At 42.6% G+C, this 22440-nt stretch overlaps 1 protein-coding gene across 2 annotated transcripts in view; it reads right to left on the bottom strand.

Moving 5' to 3' along the window:
- Window positions 1-14908: 14908 nt before the first annotated feature.
- SLC1A3 (solute carrier family 1 member 3) overlaps window positions 14909-22440 on the bottom strand; it is a 51600-nt gene continuing 44068 nt past the window's right edge. For both annotated transcript variants that reach the window (XM_087715419.1, XM_087715420.1), the window contains exon 10: window positions 14909-21733. In XM_087715419.1, coding sequence (XP_087571545.1) covers window positions 21529-21733 — 205 coding nt within the window. In that variant the 3' untranslated portion in view covers window positions 14909-21528. The remainder of the gene's footprint in view (window positions 21734-22440) is intronic.

Genomic DNA, 22440 nt, shown 5'->3' with positions numbered 1-22440 from the left:
ATTCATGCAACTCACAGAATGACTGTGCAGCTTGGCACAGACATCGTTAGAAAAGATGCAGAGGCCAAAGCTGACGATAAATAGCGAGCAAAAGTCCGATGGGAACACACACAGCACCTGTTCTCACCAAGCTAGAGAGATTTGTTCTCATCAGCCCCAGGTTTCTTGTGCAAGAAATTTTGGGTGAATTTCCATCTTGTGTGTCATTTTAAATCCATGCAGAATCGCCACTCCAGAGGGATCTCAAAACTACCCAATACGAATCAATTGTCTTAAACTGAAAACGCTGTACACTTTCCTTATAGAACTGAGACATTTCACTTACCACCAATTATGATATGTGCCTTACAAATGACTTCATAATGAACTTGGCTATCCTTTTATTTAGGGTATTGGCTATTCGCGTGAGAAGTCAAGGTGATATACAGAAACAGCAGATGTTTAGATCTTTAGATGTTTATTATACTTGTATGCCGCCCTATTCCCGAGGGACTCAGGGCGGCTAACAAACAAGTGGGGAAGGGGGAAATACAAAAAACAAACAAGACAGAAACAAGATACACAAAACAGATTAAAAACAACACAACAGTTACAGCAATTCAAGTGGGGCTGGGAACTCATCAGCCCCAGGCCTGCCGGAATAGCCAGGTCTTGATGGCTTTGCGGAAAGCCAGAAGGGTGGTGAGGGTCCGAATCTCCACGGGGAGATCGTTCCAAAGGGCCAGAGCAGCCACAGAGAAGGCCCTCCCCCGAGGGGTCGACAGTCGACATTGGCTAGCTGATGGTATTCAGAGGAGGCCTAATCTGTGGGATCTAATTGGTCGTAGGGAGGTAATTGGCATTGCAGGAAGGCAATGCAAGAAATTCTAAAACATTATTCAAATAATACGACAGTAAATCGTGCAGCTGTGGTGGCAAACTGTTTAGCATGCAGTATTGCAGGCTAATTCTGCTGACTGCCAACAGTTCGATTCTCACCAGGCTCAGGGTAGACTCAGCCTTCCATCCTTCCAAGGTTGGTAAAATGAGGATCTAGATTGTTGGGGGCAATAGGCTGAATGTGTAGACTGCTTAGAGAGGGCTGTAAAACACTGTGAAGTGGTATATAACTCCAAGTACTATCTCTACATGGGGGTGGAGGGGATAGGACTAAAGTATTTAAAAAGTTCAACAAAAGTAAAAATAAATCAATTAAAAGATCTAGGTGAACTATCATGTGTAAATATTTACACATATATTGCTCTTGGAAAGCAAATAGTAACTATATGGTGGTTTAAAGACTGAAAATTCATTCCTTCCTTCCTTCCTTCCTTCCTTCCTTCCTTCCTTCCTTCCTTTCTTAATTTCAGCCTGTTCTTCCTCATCCATCCAATTATTAAACTTGGGTAGTATTCAAATGTGCCAAATGTGCCAATTGCTTCCTTGGACTGGATAATAAGGAGAGTTGTTGCTATGTGTAACCAGTCTACTAAAGGCGACCCAGTTCAAAGTTCTGGATGATATCCATGTGGTGGTATCATGTACCTATTGAACAGCATGTGGGGCACCATAGGTCAGCTTACTAGTTTTGTGAAAACAGAGTATTGGATCCAGTGTTGTCCTGCTGCATGTTGGTTTATGGTTGTCGTGGGAGACACAAACAGAAGAAAGCCAGGGAAATCCAACACTGCATCATGACAGATATGGTAGCATGATTTGTGATCCCAGCTAACTGTGGTTTGTTTGGCAAGCCAGAGTGAAGCAATAATGACTTAAGTGCCTTGTGTGAAACAGCCACACATCCGCCTTTTTCTATATCGTGCTGTGCAACTCTGTTGTGAGACCTTTTTATGTTCTGTGTGATTTATAATAGTATAGCCTTTATTGTCATTGTACAAAGTAAATGCAATAAAATTGGTTTTAGACCAACTGTGTGTGTGTGTGTGTGTGTGTGTAGTGTCTGACAGCCAAAGCTAGAAACTATTTTTAAACCTATGCTATGCTTTGATGTCTTCTGTCCGATGGTAGAAGTGCGAAGAGACACTGACCAGGGTGTGAATCATCTCTGAGTATCTTCCTTACTCTGCTAAAGCAGCAAGACCTGGTGATGTCATCCAGTGGTGTTAGAGGACAATCAATGGCTTCTTGTGCCAAATTGATCACTGTCTGTAGTGCCTTCCTGTCCGCAACTGTTAAACCAGCATACCCAACTGTAATGCAGTATGTGAGGACACTTTCTATGGTGGACAGATAGAACGAGGTCATCAGCCGTTGTTCCACCTGATTTTTTTGCAGGACTCTAAGGAAATGTTGGGCCTTGCCAATCACCAGAGATGTGTTGTTTTTCCAGGTGAGATCTTGACTAATAAGCACTCCCAAGAATTTAAAAGAGGAAACCCTCTCCACAAAGCCCCCCTCGATATACAGTGGGGCAGGTTCCTCTCTGTGCTTCCGGAAATCTAGCATCATCTCCTTTGTGTTACTAGTTTTTAGATGGAAGTTGTTTTTTGAGCACCTTGCGGATACCTTCTGGACTTCTTCCCCGTATGCTGATTCGTTCCCTCCAGTTATGAGACCAGTTATTATCAGTTATAATGATAGTTCAATGGCAAATCATTTTGGTACATTGCTGAAAAATCTCCAAGTAGTCTCCAAAAACCAACTTTGACTTGATTATTGTTTTTAGTTCCCTAAAACGAACTCATAATGCAAGACAACCTGAAAGAGGCACTGATTGTTTGGCAGAAGCATATTCTACAGTATTTTTTTGGAATATAAGATGCACCAGAGTATAAGACGCACCAAGATTTTGAAGAGGCAAATTAAAAAAAAAGTTTTTGCATTCTGCAGACCTCCCAAAAATGGCCCGTTTTTCACAAAAATGGCATGAGTAGCCTTTAGTAGGCTTGTAGAGTGCTCCTGGGGGGTGCCCCCCCAAAACAAGCAAAAACCGGCCCATTTTCATCAAACAAAGGGCATGAATAGTCTTTAGGAGGCTTGTAGAGTGCTCCTGTGTGCTGAGGGGCAAAACTGAGCAAAAATCAGCCCTTTTTTTTGCTTGTTTCTACCCTCCCCAGCCCCCAGGTGCATTCTGAAAGCTTCCTAGAGATTCTGGTGAAGGGGGTGGGGTTTGGGGAGGGGAAAATGCTGTATTCAGTGTATAAGACAAACCTAGATTTTTAGCCTCTTTTTCGAGGGAAAAAGGTATATCTTATACTCCGAAAAATATGGTACTTTCTTACTGCAGTGAGCAACTGCATAGAATGAGAAATTGAATGAGCTGGGAATCATTATTGACAAGTATACTTGGCGTACAAATTTCATTCTGGATTTTTTTTTTGATAGTTAAAAAAAGCCTTCTCTAACAACACTTTGCTAAATTTGTATTTAATTTCGCCACCCCATGAATTAATTCCCTCCTTTATCAGTGACAACAATCAACCAAGGGAACAGCTTCCCTTCAGAAGTTGTGGGAGCTTCATCACTGCAGGCTTTCAAGAAGAGATTGGACTGCCATTTGTCAGAAATGATGTAGGGTCTCCTGCTTGTGGTAGGGGTTGGACTAGATGACTTACAAGATCCCTCCCAACTCTGTTAATCTGTAAACAATCTTTGAATAAGTTGCTCCTTATATCCTTGAGCCTCCATATAACAGTGGTGTTTAAACATTAAAATAACTTGAGTCCTTATGATTTATATTGATTGCTTATTTGTACCCTATCTAAAGTGTGGACTATCATTAAGTGTGGACCTTATGATTCTTGATGAATGTATCTTGTCTTTTTATGTACACTGAGAGCATCTGCACCAAAGACAAATTCCTTGTGTATCCAATTCAGGGGTGGGTTTCAACCGGTTCGCGGCGGTCCCTGCGAACCGGTTGGTCGGCGAACCCGGAAGTAAGTAACTTCCGGGAACGGCGAAGGGCCCACCTGCCCGCCTGCGCTCCTTACCCGGTTTTGACGAGTTCTGCGCTTCCACACATGCGCAGGACGCATACAGCGCCTGCGCGGTCCTCCAGGAGCAGCTGGAGCATCGCATAGACGCTAGTACGCATGCATGCACCGCGCGCGTGCACGAGGACACCGCCGGCCCCGTTTCAACCGAACCGGTTGGAACGGGGCGAGAAACCCACCCCTGATCCAATTACACTTGGCCAATAAAGAATTCTATTCTATTCTATTCTATTCTATTCTATTCTATTCTATTCTATTCTATTCCATTCCATTCCATTCTATACAGTATCCTGCAAAGATGGCAACATTTGGGAGCTTAACTGTTTAACAGATAGAATGGCTGTACCCCGGAAACTTCTCCCTCTCTTTGATTGTGTCATGCAAGCCACATCTTTTCATCTTAACCCTAATTTTTATAGTATCTTGCAACAATCATGCAAAAAGCAGGATTAATGCAGAAATCAATACATGAACAATGTTTTTATTCTGTTCAACTTTCTATGCATAATCTGAGCAAATATAGTTTAAAAAGAACCACCAAGGCAGGGTTGTCAAATTCCCGGCCCATGGGCTGGATGCATCATGCACTGGTTATCCCCATGCCTGGTTTAGCGACGGAGAAAAAATTCCCGATAACATCGATGGACGCCGCCATGACGATGTGAGTTTGACACCCCTGCACTAAGGGGTCCTTGGTGCTCTCCGAGCTTGGTTGCTTTCTCACAGATGTTTCATTACCCAAATTAGACAACATCATCATTGCTCATGATGATGTTACCTAGTTTGGGGTAATGAAACATCTGCAAGAAAACAACCAAGCTCAAAGAGCGCTAATTTCATTTCAAACCTGAGCTACAAATCTCCTCTTTCACCAAAAATCTCATCAGGGAAAGAATGAGGAAGAGCCAAGGTGGCGCAGTGGTTAGAGTGCAGTACTGCAGGCCACTTCAGCTGACTGCTATCTGCAGTTCGGCGGTTCAAATCTCACTGGCTGAAGGTTGACTCAGCCTTCCATCCTTCCGAGGTGGGTGAAATGAGGACCCAGAGTGTGGGGGCGATATGCTGACTCTGTAAACCGCTTAGAGAGGGCTGAAAGCCCTATGAAGCAGTATATAAGTCTAACTGCTATTGCTATTGCTAACTGCTATAATGAGGAACGAGACTCGGGAGCGATATGCTGACACTGTAAACTGCTTAGAAAGGACTATAAAGCACCATGAAGCTGTATACAAGTCTAAGTGCTATTGCCATTGCAGCATTCATTATATTAGTGATATTTGGGATGAGAACATCAATGAAACTGTTCCTACCTTTTGTACAAGTTTATAATCCAACTGCATTTACACTAGCCTCTTCCTTCCTAGTCAACATGTCTACATTTTGAAGACGATTACAACGTATTTTCCAGGAGATGTATTTTCCATACAGCACTTTTTTCAGGATATTTCTTAAAACATTGCTTATAAAATGGTATTCAATGTTTATTTTTATTATTTCACAAAAACCCATATATTCAATGGATAAGTGTGTCAGAAGCGAGAGCCAAGCTTTTATATTTAGTCTTCTGAATCTCTCTGCTCTACTGTTATTAGTGATTAATTGCACAGTGAGAATGTCTGGGTGTAGGTGAGCCTCTGTGTTAATTAAGCTAATTATAACTTTTGTTCACAAATACCTGGATGCAGCCTCATCCACATGTAAAACATAGAAACAGTAAATATAGTGCTGACAGATCCTTTCTATTTCCATGTGAACTCTGGCAAAAAAAAAAGCATTGTAGGTGTTTTTTAGCTGCATAATTGATTTTAAAACGATGTTTTAAAAGAATAGCTAGAGAACAAAGGTGGTATTCACTTACCTTCCCTACCGGTTCGCAAATGTGAGTGCATGTGCGCATGCCCACGCTTTGCTCGCCTGTGGTACATTCGCGCATGTGTTCAGCCTTCTGCGCAGGCGATTTGGCTAAAAAAAAAAAAGACTAAATGGGATGCTATAAAGCCGGGGTGGGTAGGCAGAGCGAGCCACGATTTCTGCAACTGGTTTGGGTGAACCGGTCCAAACCATCAGAATATCACCTCTGCTAGAGAGCATAGTTTTCATAAAACAGCGGTGGCGAACCTTTTTTCGATCCAGTGCCAAAAGCGGGGGAGCGTGGGGGGGTAGTGCGTGGACGTGACATACCCATAATGCTATGTTTGTGACACACACATATCCTGCGCACATGCGTGCATGATCAGCAAACATCCCCCTTGCTTTTGGCATGGTTTTTTTGCCCTCCCCAGGTTCCAGAGGCTTTCTAGGAGCCTGGGGAGGGCGAAATCAGTGCCCCCGCCCCCCGGACACCTTCCGGAGGCCTTAGGAGATTCCCTGAAGATTCTAAAGGGCAAAAAATGGACTATGGGGAACCCAAAAGTTTGGGAATTGTGACTTCCGGTTTGCTCGTAGGGCTGGTTTTTGCCTTCAGGGAAGCCTTCTGAAAGCTCCGGAGGGCAAAAAATGACTCTATGGCCAAATGGGAAATCCGTTCCCAAACTTCCGGTTTGCCCATAAGGCTGGTTTTTCACACAAAAATGGCCCCAAAATCAGGCCGAAATCATCTGGCCAGCGCATGCATGCATGCTGGCCAGCTGACAGGGCAGTGCCTCTTGTGCCCTAACAAATGGCTCTGCGTGCCACCTGTGGCATGCGTGCCATAGGTTCGCCATCACGGTCATAATAGATGAAAGGCTATCCCTCTCCCCACCCCCCGGGTTCTTCTATAACTGAGTTCTTGTTTCTGGCAAAAAGATAGTCAAGCAGAGGCTCCAGGGAGGAAAAAAAGTGCCCTAATCCAATTTGAGTACCTCAGATCTTCTGGGAACAGTTGCATTAATTGGCAGCAAATTTCAACTACTGAGTTACGAAACACCCATCAACTGCAGCGTATTTTCTAAAACAGGCTTAAAGCAACCCCACACTCTCTGTCAAAGCACAGGAAACACACTGCTGGAAAACTGTGTCCCTGCCCACACGTACAATCTCACTTCACAATTACCTGCTGGTTGCTGACCACAAAATTTTTGCTGCCACCCGATCTGTAGAATTCAATCCCAGTTTCCATTTAGAAACACCCTTGTATCATGTGCCTTTTGCTCTGCTGCTGGGACCAACTTCAGACACCAACAAGCTGTTTTCTAAGTTAATTGTGGGAGTGGTTGCTTATCTATGGATTTTATAAAGAACATAGAATAATACCGTGTTTCCCCGAAAATACAACATGTCCTGAAACTAAAGTCTTGCCACATTTTTTGGGTGGGCAAAAATATAAGCCCACGCCCCCAAAATAAGTCCCCTGGACAACCCCCCCCCCCTCTGGTGGGGCAGAGCACCGCTCACCGACCTAGTGGTATCCTGTAGGCGCCAAGCTGCCGGAGCCGAGGGGGAGGTGGAAGAAAGGCACTCAGGTTGCTTGGCACCTTCGGGATACTGGTAGGATGGGGAGTTGCATTCTGCCTAGCTGGAGGGGGGAGTTGCTGGGCGGCTGTGCCCTTGCGAGCGGGCTCCCAAAGAGCCGGGCACAGCCTCAGGGGCGAAGCAACCATGGGGTGACCATGCTCATGAGCAGCCACCTGGCAAAGCCCCTCTCCAGCCAGACAGAGCACCATTCACTGACCTAGGGAGTATCCCTAAGGCGCCAAGCCATGTGGCGCTCTGCCTACTCCCCCCAGCTCCCACTGCTTGGCACATTCGGGATATGCCCTAGGTCAGTGAATGGTGCTCTAACCGGCTGGAGAGGGCAGTTGTGTGAGCGCCTGCTCCGCCCCCAGCTCTCATGCCTCCCAGCCTCACCATGCCTTGGGCCAGCTGTCCTTGCAGCCGCCACCGAGCTCCAAGCAAAACTTTTTGTCCAGCTTCCAAACTCTGGAACTCGGCTTCCGATTCTTCCAGAAGTGGCCGCTCCGGCAGCCTGCCCATAACCATAGAAAACATTCCTAGAACGGCCACTGCTGGAAGAATCAGAAGCCGAGTTGGGAGCCGGACAAGAAGTTTTGCTCGGAGCTCGGTGGCAGCTGCAAGGACAGCTGGCCCAAGGCATGGTGAGGCTTGGAGGCATGAGAGCTGGGGGTGGAGCAGGTGCTTGCGCAACCCCCCCCCTCTCCAGCCGGGCAGAGCTCCATGCACTCAACTAGGGGCTATCCTGAATGTGTCAAGCCACGGGAGCTGGGAGGCGGGCAGAGCGCCACATGGCTTGGTGCCTTAGAGATACTCCCAAGGTCAGTGAATGGTGCTCTACCCAGCTGGAGAAGGGGTTTGCTGGGTGGCTGCTTGTGAGCATGGTCACCTCATGCTTCGCCCCTGAGGCTGTGTCCGGTTCTTCGGGAGCCCAGCCACAAGGGAGCAGCCGCCCGGCAACCCCAAAACAATAAGCCCTCCCTGTCTAATAAGCCCAAGGCCATATTTCATGGGTCAAAAAATATAAGACCCTGTTGTATTTTCGGGGAAACACCGTAAGGTTGGAAGAGACTTTGGTGGCTTAGTCCCATGATGGCGAACCTTTAGCACGTGTGCCAGAGGTGGCATGCAGAGCCCTCTCTGACGGTACGTGCACCATTGCCAGCTGTTCTTCTGGGTTCTGCCACGCACATGCACACCGGATAGCGGGTCTGGCGTGCATGTATGCAGAGGGCAGCTGCTCTCTTCCAGGTTCTGGCACATGCATGTGCGCTGGCCAGCTGGCTTTTGCATGAAGGCCAACTGGCCATCGCGCATGCGTGAGCTGGAACCTAGAAAAGAGCTGGCTGGTGTGTATGTGTGCCAGACCATCTGTCCAGCGCATATGCACACTGGCCAGCTGCTCTCTTCTGGGTTCTAGCACACACACTCAGTGCCGAAATGGTTAACCATCACTGCCTTATACCCTTTCAGGCCATTGGCTGCACTGATTTTATTTTTATCCTACTGTAATCTGGCAACTCTCAGTGGTTATTTACATGAAAATGATCTTGCCAACTACTTACATGATATTTATAATCTTAAATCATTTTAAAAATCTGCCTAAGGTGAAAAGTGAGCTATAAATTTTATAAATAACAAGTAACTCGAATCATGTAAAATAAATGTACAGCTGATCAGACACTTATGAAAAGCTCCCTGAAGGTTTGTGTAATTTGAAATTAAGATTTAAATTCCCTCTGGTCTTTCTTAGACCAGACTTTTAAAAATATGTATGTATGTAATTACACAAAGGTTAATTGAATATTCTATAGATATGTTGCCACTTGTTTGCATCCATAGTTAACATTCCAGTAACCGAATCTGGAATTTTGAGTACAAAACAAATAGGGGGTTTCCACTTGCCACAAATGATTTTAAAATATCAATCTGTTTAATGGGGATGAGCCTCTCTTGTAGTGAGGCAATTAAAAAAGTGTATATTACAACTGATCTGAATTTTTATATTACATTTAAAGGATAATTTAGGCAACCACTTTAATAGTATTCCTTGTCAAAAGATGCACTGCTCTGATTCATCTAAAATACTAAAAGCATCCCATGTTCTTTAATGGAACTACGTTGAAACATGTTCCATGACACTCAGTGTTGGCAAAAGTAATTATTAGGTTTGATGTAGAAAGTTCACTCCTCGGTATTGTTTACTTCTTCGTACAATGGTCCACTCCTTGTTATTTCTTCAATATTCTGGGATGTTTTGAAGTTTTGTATATATATAGTGATAGGAAGAATTCATGTTGATTGTTATCTGGAGGCACATAAGCAGGTTGGGGAGAAGAAGAGATACAGCCCAATGAATAAGTTCCATTCTCTGCCCAGTGTAAACTCCCTCTATTTTTCCTTCAGGTTTTCTGGGCACACTACAAGGAACAATGGGGTTTTAATAGGAAGTGAATGAAATAAGCTTGGGGAAAGTAAATGAACTTAATACTTATTGTATAATCATGAACACCCCCTAAGACTTTCAAGATTGGAGTGGCACATAAACTAGAATAAAGACAGGGGGGAAAGGCAACACACTTACTGAAATAAGACAAAGTACCCAGTAGGATTTACACAATATGTTTGACTAGCTGAATACCAGTGCTCTGCTATGAAACTATATGATTGGGCTTTATAAATCAACACTTACAGTTTGAAAATTAATGGGTAGTTATGATCTGCCTCTCCCTCAGGCTTGCCCCACGGAAGACTCCCCTATCCTTTCCCCTTCTCTCCCTCAGACTTGCACAGAGGCCTCTCCTATCCTAACCTGGGTACCTGAGAGACCGCCTCCTGCCAATTACCTCCCAAAGACCAATTCAGTCACACAGGCTTGGCCTTCTCTGGGTTCCATCTGCCAGCCAATGCCGGCTGGCGACCCCCCCGGGGGAGAGCCTTCTCTGTTGCTGCTCCGGCCCTCTGGAACGAGCTCCCTGTGGAGATCCGGACCCTTACTACCCTCCCGGCCTTCCGTAAAGCTACTAAGTCCTGGCTGTTCCGGCAGGCTGGGGGCTATTAAAGCACCCAGCCCCGTCTTAATTGTGACTGTTGTGGATTTTAAAATTGTTTGTATTGTCTTATTTATTCCCTCCCCTGTTTATTGTGAGCCGCCCGGAGTCCTACATACAAAACCAATAAACTCAAACTATCCCCTTCCCGCCCTCAGGCTTGCCCCCCCAGAAACCTCTCCTATCCTATCCCATTTTCTCCTTCAGGCTTTCCGCCCAGAAGCCTCTCCTATCCTATCCTGTTCTCTCCCTCAGGCGCGCCCCAAAGAATCCTCTCCTATCTTACCCCGTTCACTCCAAGTTATTTTCAGGTTGGAAGTGGGGAGTAGAATGTGTAACTCCTTAGCATCAGAGTGTGTTAATAATAATATAAGAAATACTCATGATCTGATGGTAATTTCAAAAAATCCTTTCTTAGAAGCCAAGAGGAAGCCAAGAGGAACATACGTGTCACATTTCAAATTTGTAGGCTTTACAGTTCTGGAGATTTCGTGATCTCAGCGTGAGCGGTTTTTGCTTTTATTTACATAGATTAATGCTAAACTTGTTTTTTTGTGCCTCAGGATGCGGTGCAAGCTCTGCCTTTATGTTTCAGTGTACTTTATGAATACAGAAACGGGGTTGATTCCACAACTGAGTTCAATGTGTTGAGTGAATGCAGTCAATATGAATAAAATTAGCATTTATTGGGTAGCTGGGGTGTGTGTGTAGAATAACAAAAGGTTTATGATGTTCTTCATTGAGAACACCGAACTGTTGGCTCAGCTCTGATTTAAGCTGGTATGAACTTGTATGTACTGCAACAACTTATCATCAATTCCTATATACGTTTCCTTGTATGAAAATCTACTTCAGAATATGTCCCACTGAAATCACTTCTTTTGAATACGCTTTTTCTTGTTTTATGAAAGCATGCTATAAAAAGTTCTGAAACTTATAAGAATAATACAGAGGTGGGTTGCTCCCGGTTTGACCTGGATCAGGCGAACCGGTAGTAGAAGTGGCGGGAGGCTCCGCCCACCTGCCTGGACCAATAGTAAAAAAATTGGAAACCCACCACTGGAATAATAGCTACTTCCTACCGCACCCTTTGCCGGCCAATGTCGGCTGGCGACTCCCCGGGGGAGGGCCTTCTCTGTGGCTGCTACGGCCCTCTGGAACGATCTCCCCGTTGAGATCCGGACCCTTACCACCCTTCCGGCCTTCCGCAAAGCAACTAAGACCTGGCTGTTCCGGCAGGCCTGGGGCTGTTGAATTATCCAGCCCCCTTTGAGGTTATGACTGTTGTTGTATTTTAAACTTCTGTTTTCTATTTTTATTTTTGTACCCCCTCCCCTTCTGATTGTTAGCCGCCCTGAGTCTTTCGGGAATAGGGCGGCATACAAGTCAAATAAAACCTAAACCTAAACCCTTGGTGGCGTGGTGCAGTGGTTAGAATGTACTACTGCCGGATAACTCACTGCTCACCACTAGGAGTTCGGTTTTGAATGGCTCAATGTTGACTCATCCTTCCGAGGTCCCAGATGAGGACCCAGATTATTGGAGGCATTACACTGACTCTGTAAACATCTTAGAGAGACCTGTAAAGCACTATGAAACAGCATATAAATCTATTGTTAGTTTGAAAGAAGACAAGTTGGATGAACAGGATTCAATGCTTCTGAAAATACAGTAAATATATACTATTTGGCAATAAAGTTGAAAAAACAGAATATTACAATTTGTGGAATCCAGGAGTCCTTCTAATCCTTCTAGAATGATAGAACCTAGAGACGTGAAGGTCTCTACTGTTGATACTGTGGTGTCTCCTATTGTAAGAGGTGGTAGTATAGGAGGGTTTCTCCTAAAATCTACCACCATTTCTACAGTTTTGAGTGTATTTAGTTCAAGATTGTTCTGTTGCACCACAAGGCTAGTTGTTCAACCTCACGTCCGTATGCAGATTCATCGTTTTCTCGAATGAGATCAATCACTGTTGTATCATCTGCAAACATCAGTATTTTAACATGAGGGATCTTTTGAGATGCAGTCATTGGTGCACAGAGGGAAGATCCGTGGTGGCACAGTGGTTAAAGTGCAGTACTGCAGGCTACTTCTGCTGACTGCTGATTGTCAGCACTTTGGCAGTTCAAGTCCCACCGGCTCAAGGTTGATTCAGCCTTCCATCCTTCCGAAGTCGGTAAAATGAGGACCCAGATAGTTGGGGGCAATATGCTGACTCTGTAAACCGCTTAGAGAGGGCCGTAAAGCACAATGAAGCGCTATATAAGTCTAAGGGCTATTGCTATTCTAGGACTCCAGGGGGAGTTCTCTATTCTTCCATATATGCAAATAGCAGACGATCTTGTAAGTTGTCTTTTGCTATTCTTAAGGGAGACTATTATTTCTTTCAAATGTGATGTAATGACAATATAGAATTCCAGCCAGAAAAAATGACATTTGTTGTAATCCAATATATCTGGACACACCTATCTGCTTTACTAGAATACAATACTGCAGATGCTTTAATACTATAGTTAATAATATTGTTAGTACTTAACTAATTTAATATTTCCTAACACCTAATAAAGTTTGAGATATTAATATTCTGTAAAAGGCAGCAACCAAGTTTATATTTTATCACAATCAATCTAGATGTGAAAAATCAACCTGGAAGAAGAAAATAGCAAAACACATATTAAGAAAACAGGAAGGATGTTATCACCAAGATCAGATTCAGCTCAGACACTTCACTGACTGCATATAGATAGAATATTTGCATTATGCTCGCTGGTACATAACTTGGGAGGAAGTCATTTTCTAAAGAACTCCGGGTGGTTATATGGACTAACTGAAGATCTTATGGTAAGGTTGCCTGCAGATATTCAAATGATTATTAGATGACAGTACGGAGCTAGAACTTTCTGCATTGTTGTTGCCACCTAGCGGTCATCAGGATTTTTGTAGCGCAATCTACAAAATCTAGACCTTTTCCCATGTGGTTTCTGATAAAATACTGGAATGAAAATAGGGTATTATTATTCTGGAATATGGTGAGAAATAGGGTTTTGTGCTAATAAAAGGCAAGACGTTCCTTTCAATATGATATATATGGGATGCATTTTTCCAGAAAAACACAGTAAATGCATTCAAGGCATGTTTACATGTCAAGCTTAGTATAAATCATAGTTAAGAGATTTATTCTTGGCTCCATGCCAGATGACATAACAACTCAAGTTCAGTTGCAGTTTTTGGCCACTCCAGAATCTATGCCAACTTCATGGTTGGTGATAGGGTGATATTTCCACTCCCCCATTCATGAATGAACTTAACTTAATCAAGTTGGAGTCATGACATATGAAACCAGCATCTTTGTACACTCTTGGGATTTCCATTTCCTTGCAGCCCACCAATGCCCAAATTTCAAAACAGAACCAGTGAAATGAAACTACTACTGCACCTCGAATAGTCTCAGCTACTGATTCTGTCCAGACACTGAAATAAGGTATTAATGATAGATCAACTCCTCAAGTTTGGAACACGTATAAGATCATGATTATAGGTAAGCTAACAACTAAATCATGAGTAAAATCATGGTTAATTGCTTCACCTTGGCTTAGAATGCAATACAAACTGGCTCACTCTCTTTTTGTGATGTGTAAATAAGATTGTGTTTGTTTATGCATATGGAAAGGGAAATGGCAGATAACAGAGCTTAATGTAAGTTAACATACATCACATTATTCCACCTTGTCTTGTCTCTTACCTGGGTGCAAATAAATAATATTTTGAAGCACAGATATAGGCAATTCTTTACTGCTTTCTGCATTTTGTAGAGTTATTTTTCAGCTATGATGAGAGTAACACTGAAGTTGAAAGAAAACATTTTGGAAGACTGCAGTGCTAAATAATTTCTGCCCCCCCCCCAAAAAAAACCGTTAAAATGTAGCAATCAGTTGACAAAGAGCATCCTTACCTTTATCTTTCCTGGATGAAATCAGGTTTATGTCTGGGTGAGCATTCTTAGTACCGAGGCCAACATGTATAATAAAAAACTATTCTAAGTGTGAGCAAGTGTATAGATCAGAGGTGTCAAGCTCGATTCCATTGAGGGCTGCATCAGGGTTGTGTTTGACCTCAGGGGGCCGGAGTGGGTGTGTGGATGGGGTGGGTGTGGCCAGCTCAACGTCAATCGTCTTGGGGGTGCCTGTGGTGGCCCAAATGCTGTGCCAGTGAAAACGGGCTTCTGGGCTCCATTTTCACCTGCAACAGCCTCCTGCAACCCCTGCCAGCGAAAACGGAGCTCGGGAGGACCAGCATGCAGCCCTCCTGAGCTCCATTTTCGCTGGCAGTTGCATCGCAGGTCAGTCCTTCGCTGTTTCCATGGCAGCCCGGCAAGCCAGAGCTAAGCACCCCTCGGGCCCTGAATTTGACACCCCTGGAGTAGATTCTAGCAGACCTCAAGACTCATTATTCACCGGGGAGAAAAAAAACCACACTGTTCAAAAAGAATAATGTAAAACTATTTGCTTTTTAATTGAAAATACACCTACAAAGTAATATTTCTCAAGCCACACCCTGGGTGCATCAATTGCCAACTCAGAATAGGCACCAAAGAGAGAATATTCTATGGCTCATGATTTCTGTAAGAAACAGAGTTAGTATAAAGTTAAAGAACTGTCACCCTTTGTAATACCATTTTCTCCTAAAGTGACAGCACGGAATGATAGTCCTTTACATGAAAATCTTTTCAGCCCCTTTCCAAAAATAGTATCCTTTCAAAAGCAAACCACAGTAAAAGTTATTCCATACAATGTAATATTAACTTTGTACACATTACAGTACCGCTATAAAAATATCTCTAGTTACATTTCAGAAAACACCAGTCTCTAATCTAGATTTTCTTTTTGTTAGCGCAAACAAGAAACAAATAATTAAAAAAGGCACATCCATTTACTGCGTACAGTCAGAGATTACATAAGAGCTTTGCATTACTTTAAACACCATCAGACACACTGAGTTAATTCCTATTCTTTTTCCAAGGAGAAGCTAAGCGAGTGTCCTGCCTACTTACTTTCACCATTCAGAGACTGTCACTACAACAGAGGAGATATTCTTCCGGTTCGCCCCGGTTCAAGTGAACCAGTAGTGGCGGTGATGGGAGGCTCCGCCCTTCCGCCCAGACATCATCACGGACCAGGAATGGGTTCCATCAGCCGCTACTGCCAGTTCTCTAAGGGACGTGCCATGCACACATGCTTGATGCACACAGCGTGCACATGCACGGTAGAACAAAAATTGCTGTGCATGCGCAAAAGAAAAAAAACAAGATGGAGGCATCACCAGAAGAAGCAGTTCTGGGGCATGGCAGGCCTGGGTCACTGCCGGTTCCAGTGACCCAGGCCACCAAGTTACTACTGGTTCGGCTGAACAGGTAGGAACCCACCACTGTCACGGATGCTGTGCGCATGCACAGAAGGTTCTGCACATGTGTAGAAGCGCCACAGGCGAGCGCTCCAGTTCTGAACTGGGAGCGAAGGTAAGAAGATTTTATACCTGCACTACAACCTCAACAATTCCCAAATTTTAAATCTTCGAGGGTTTTATTCACCTGTTGCACTTTTAAGATAATCCTCAATGTGTTTCAGAAACTTCAAGCCAGCTTTTTTGTGTGTGTGTTATCAGTTTGACAATGTCCTTCAAAAGGCGCCATTGAGCAACAGCAAGAATCTAGGGTAGTGGTGGTTTTACCTCTGGAAAGGGCATTATTGCTATCATGTGGAAGTCTATCATTCTTGCATTTGTAATATAGTCTGGAACAGATCTTTATGGCCTCTGGGCCACATCTGGCCCTTTGGCTGTCCCTGTCCAGCTCAAATGAGATCAATTGGAAATTAGAAATGAAATATAAATAAGTATATGCCAAGCACGCAATACAACTTCATTGCTGTTATTTTGAGAGTGGCTGCTATTTTCGTCCCCAGTTTATGTATGTGCGTGCGGGCATGCCTACACACTTTCACAGGCCTATTGGGTAGGTCCTTCCACAGGCCTTTTGGTTAGTCCGTTTCTCGCGTGGCCCCTTGGGAAAATTAATTGCCCATCCCTGGCCTGGAACATGACAGGAGGCATCCAGTGGAAGTACAGGCTTGTGAGTGGTTTGTGGTTCATGTTAGGATTACTGGATCTGGGTTATAAAAATCCACAATGAAAACAAAGAAGTATACAAAATTCCAACTCTTTGCTGCTGTCTTGTGATTGTCTGGATTTCCATAGCCCAGATAAGGCAGGCCTCGCTTATGTTAAATCTACTTAGAAGTGAGGAAGGACTCTTCACTAGCCATAATGCACAGACTGTTCGTTAGTAAACTACTTCCATTGAGAATTATTCCACGAGTAGGCAAAAGGAATAGAAATTGAGAGATTAGAAAAGCACAAGAGAGCCTATTCCCCTTTATTAAGCAATATAGTGTTTACTATACTGGTTTATAAAGGGGAGAGGGGATGGATAGTAAAGATCTACTGTAAACTCTGAACAGCAGCTGATGAAAAATGAGTTGGTCTGCTATAAGCCTGAATATATAATTCCAACATTTGATCGTCAAAACTCAGAAACCTAAACCTTTCCCCCTCAGACCAGCAGTTTACTTAAGATTTCAACACTGAATCCGAGAATTCGATTGTAAATCATCTCTCTTTTAATCTGCCTAGATTTGTCTGTAGTGTTTGGTGGCTCTGAATCTAACTGAGAGATTGAACCTTGAAAGTGTCTTTTGTTTCATCAGATAATGCCAGCTACCTTAGCTTAAACTGGATAATGTCAAATTTTACATGAAATAACCATTTTGTAGAAATAAAATAAAAAAATCAGGGCATAACCGCAGAATTCTGAGGATTAGCCAGGATGAAACGTAGCTTTCGGTAGTTTTACAATCTTGGGAAACAAATGAATGAACCTTGAAATATCAGATTGGCAGCTATAAGGAATAACTCAGTCCTATTTTACAAAGATGCTATTAAAATACTGTTCCAACAACTATACAACCAATGTATGTTTATGTTTACACCATCCTATGAAGTCAGACTCATTCAAACATGGGACTCTCCCATTATTGCTGACTAGCAGAAAAAGGAATAATGGTTTAGGAGCCCCATATCACGGGTGGGATTCTACAGGTTCGACCCGGTTTGGGCAAACGGGTAGCCCCAAAGATCAGCTATGGTTCGCTCCAACCTTCAGGTAGGCCTGTCCTATAGGCTATACTCACCTATATTTCCTGGTTTTTTAGCCCAGCTGACAGGCACGGCAATCCACTCTGTTTTCCTGTGACTGTGCACATGTGTGCAGCACATGGAAGGCATGTAAGACGTGTGCACGCATGCTCAGCGAACCGGTTGTTAAACTGGTAGGATCACACCCCTGTCCCCACATATGGAACGTAACAGGTCACAAAGGCTAATCTCTTCCTTCAAGCATCCCATTGCAGAGATTATTCTGCTTGCCTAAAACTTTCCTTCCTGTCTCCTATGACCATGCATGCAAAATATAATTTAAAAATCTAAATTTTTTAAAAAATAAACGGGCTCTGTGAAACAGCAAGCTTCAAATGGACAAAAATCACAATCTCATCCCAATTTTTGTTTTTTTTTAAAAAACTGTCCTTTCTTAGTCCCGAAGACCTCTTTTTAAAAAAGGGTCTTTTATATTTCTGATATTTATTAAATGTTTTCATTATTCTCTTTATATACTCTTTCTCTTAATAAAAAATAATCAAGCACCAGGTTAGTATTATTTTATACAAAGTCATCTCCTCTCTGTGTGAGCAGGGTCTATCAGATGGATGCTGCTAACACAGAGAAAGTGGTAGTGGAATAGAAAGTTTAGTCTTTAAAGCAGTTTTTTAAAAAAATGTATTTAACCAAATTTTGGAAGACTCCCCTTCCTGAAAGCATTTTTGGCTCTGTAGTTTCACTATGAAAGCACAAATGTAGCCGAACCTTGTCATATGTTTTGTAGGCACTGCTGTCTAGAGTTCCATCTCTATGTCCATATTTAACAGTGTCAAGAGATTCCCAAATCTTTCCTGCTACAGGAGGGGTGTCAAACTCGATTTCATTGAGGGCCACATCAGGGTTGTATTTGACCTCAGGGGGGCAGGTGAGCGTGGCAAGGGTGGGTGTAGCCAGATTGACATTACTTGAGGCTCCATTTCGGGCCATGATGGCCTCCTGCAGCCCTCTGCCAGTGAAAATGGAGCCAGGGAGGCTGCCGTTGTGGCCGGAAATGGAGCCCAGGAGGCATGCATATGCCCTCCCCCCCCAAGCTGTTTTCGCTGGCAGAGGCACCATGGGCCAGTCCTTTGCTGTATCCAGAGTGGGCCTGCGGGCCAAATCTAGGCACGCTGTGGGCTGCATCGGCCCACAGGCCTTGAGTTTGACGGCCCTATGCTAGAGGGTTATACACAGGGATTGGCAGACAATTTAGCTGCAGAAGTTTAATTTAAACTCATAGTAGCTATAATTGCAGGCAGTATAAATTACAAATTAATACAGGTAGTCCTTGATTTACATTCACTCATTTAGTGACCATTTTTCACACAACCATTACAGCCTCTCCATGGTCATGGGATCAAAATTTGGATGCTTGGCAACCAGTTCATATTTATGACGGTTCCAGTGTCCCAGGATCATGTAATCACCTTTTGCGACCTTTTGACAAAGCAAAGTCAATGGGAAAGCCAGATTCACTTAACAACCATGGTACTAAATTGACAACTGCGGTGATTCACTTAACCACCGTGACCAGAAAAGTCATAAAATGGGCCAAAACTCACTTAACGGATTATCACTTATCAACATAAATTCTGGGCTCAATTTTGATCGTAAGTCAAGGACTACATCACTAGAAGAAAGAACTTTGGGGAGAGCCATTCCTACACAACAAGGAAGGACAAATCAATCCTAATTTTTAGCACATTCCTGGTGGCTTGCCTTTATGTGCAATCAAGAATTGTGGTTTAAAATAACTTGCAATCTATTATTAAATAAACTATATCACAGCAAAGTCTCGTGTTTTTTGCTAGGTTATAGTAAGTTTCTTTTCAGCTTCAATCTCTAGTTCCTATATAACGAGCAAGCAAGCAAGCTGCTAAGAGAAAAAGAATCCCAATTTATTTCTTAGTGTGATCATAACAGATCACCTCTGTGTGAGCTACCTCTTTGTTTTTGAGATCTTTTTGCTCATCTGTATAAGGATGGCTTAGCATTGCGCATAACGCCCAGCAAAGTCTGCCTGGAAACAAGGGATTTTTATTTCATTTGGGTTGTTTTTAAAATATGGATGTTTTAGAATTCATACCTAGGCCTTTAGGATGCTAAATTCAATTCAGGAGAGTTGCAATGGTGATGATGAACTGTTCGATTAAATGTTTGCCAAAAATTCTAATTGGCTGAAAGTTGGTTTCTCTTTCATGTAAATTTAAGTTGGGTGTATGTTTGTTTGTTTGTTTGTTTGTGTATGTGTGTGTGTGTGTGTGTGTGTGTGTAGGCTAAGGATCTTCAATAAGATTCTTAATGTCAGACTAAACTATAATTCCCATGACTGATTGGAAATGCCATATGGATATAAATCAGCAAGGATCTCAATTCCCATTGAAAACTCAGTGGAAATTGAGATTTAAGTCAGGACAATTTATGAACCACGGTAATCTTCCTGGAGCCTAAATGTTTATAATCCCCCCATATTTACAGTTTCTGTAGGAAGCAAAAGCAGTTACTTTCTGAAAACTATATATGATGAACGGGTTATAATTTATCTAAGCCTCACTAGATTAAATCAGAAGAATATTTACAGTTGTTTGATCAAATAATGACATCACAATTGCCGTGATAGGAATAATTCAATATGCCCATACCAATGAAGCAGCTAAGATAAATTTCCTGTTCCAAAGTGCATATGTTTTTAAAGTGTGTGCATTTGATTTCTGATCCTGGAAAGAAAAAACAGTGTGTATGAGTAGCAGTATTTGTGCTAAATACTATCATCTAAAAGAGAGTCATAATGTTACACATAGACAGAGGTATTTGCAGGTTTGTGATATACAAAATCAATGGGATTTGAAGGTGCACAGTACCAAGAAGCACGAGCCTCTTTCTGATACTAAAATATCCCATTGGTTAGAAATGAACACATGATTAGTAGTTTTTGCTTAATTCATAAATATAATGATCTGTGGGTAATACGATTCACTTATTTCATTCTTTAGGGGGAAAAATGTATTCGTACTTGTGCTGTTCTAACAGCAATGAAATAAGGTAACGCTATCTTTTTAAAAAAAGAAATAAAAATCTGCTATTAATTTCTCTCGGAATAGCATGAAATGTCAAAGGTTGACTTGATGGTGCTAAGAACATGTAGCATTTGAGCAAAATGGAGCCTCTTTCAGGATTTCTTCTGTTTGCTATTTCAGCTTATATTAAATGAGATCACATTAACAGGATAAAGAAATATATTCTTGAATAAGCTTGCTTAATTTGATAAAATATTTATCACCCATTAAAATGTTGCATATCACTTTGTGTAACGCCTATATTTTTTTAATGGCACATAGCCACGAATTTGGAATATTTTTCACCAATTTTGAAAAATGCGCAGCTCAGCTCCTCACTGTTTTCTCCTGCACAGATTATGCAGCCTTCTTCAGCCAGATGTCCCCCAGATGTAGTGGATTATGACTTCCAGAATTCTAACCAGCATGTCTGCTGCATATTTCCTAAGAATTCTGGGAGTTGTAGTTTCACACCAGGAAGGCATCAGGCCAGAGAAAATATGTCTAGGTAAACACAATATGAGACATGGCAATACTGTGCTTTGCTTTGCCTTCCTCTGGCCTTCCTTATGGGAAGGAACAAGGCGAGGCATGTGGAGCAACAGCCTGCTGTTGTTCATTGCTCTAACCTATCACAAGGCAAAGGAGACAGGTCACACACTCTATGTGTCTCGTAATATCTAGTTCATCCTTAAATCTTTTCAGTGCTTTGAGAGTACAAGAAGAAATGAGGAACAAGCAGAAGGACCAAAGAAAGTGTACATTTTCCATATCTCTAGTGCTTTGTGTCAACTTTCTTCTACCTTACATCTTGGTTTCACTGTCTACGGGCTTTTCATTCTCACTCTCTTGTGAAATCAGGTGATAAGGCTTCTTCATTTCATTCTCCTCAATCACGGAGTTGCCCATTTCAGCATCCTTGTTCCGTAACTCATGGCGGGATAAGTGTTCGACAATTCCTGCACCAATGGAGTCTCCCAAAACGTTGGTAGTAGTGCGCAGACGATCCCTGGGGAAGACGTTGGAAATTAAGTCATTGTTTACCAACATAGTGAAAGTTTTCACTAGAAGATATAACTCAAGTCCACATTCTTTCCTTAAAATTACATTGGCAATATAATAACATGTGCTTCAATATTTGCACAGTAGTAAAGAGAAAATGTTACTGGACTGATGGGAAAAATAAATAAATAAATAGTGAAACGAAATAACAGCCATATTTAAAAATTAAATATCAGTTCCAAGAAGGAAGAACACACAGGGGTTTTGTAACATTCATGTTTTCTTTGGGGCCTCTTTCCTTCTCACATAAGGAGATTCAAGCTAACTTGTCACAAGCACAGTGCACTCACTACCTGACTCTGTGGTTTCATCCCCAAACCCCAAAATGTTAACCTTAGACTGTCTACTGTTGACCTCACCCCATTCCTAAGAGGTCTTTAAGGGGTGTATGTAAGTGTACCAACATGCCTACTGTCCCTGTCCTACTGTCCCTACTTATTCATATCCATTTCATAATCATGTTTATACTTATAGCTGTTATCTTATACATGCTTGACAAAATAAATAAAAAATGAAAGCTGCAGCATTGGAAAGGGTTCATTAAAAAAAAAAGAACAGGGAAATTAAGGCTTGCATGCTGAAAATACGGTTGCTGGTGAGACTGAATAATGCATCTTTTAAAAAACTACAGCTTGGAAGGTGAACAGAGATTGA

This window comes from Thamnophis sirtalis, unplaced genomic scaffold (assembly GCF_051295495.1).
Source record: "Thamnophis sirtalis isolate CommonGarterSnake01/CBP01778 unplaced genomic scaffold, rThaSir2_p1.2 scaffold_5, whole genome shotgun sequence".
NCBI classification, from domain to species: Eukaryota; Metazoa; Chordata; class Lepidosauria; order Squamata; family Natricidae; genus Thamnophis; species Thamnophis sirtalis.
Note: the sequence above shows the minus strand (reverse complement) of the source record. Positions and strands in the feature narration are given on the sequence as shown.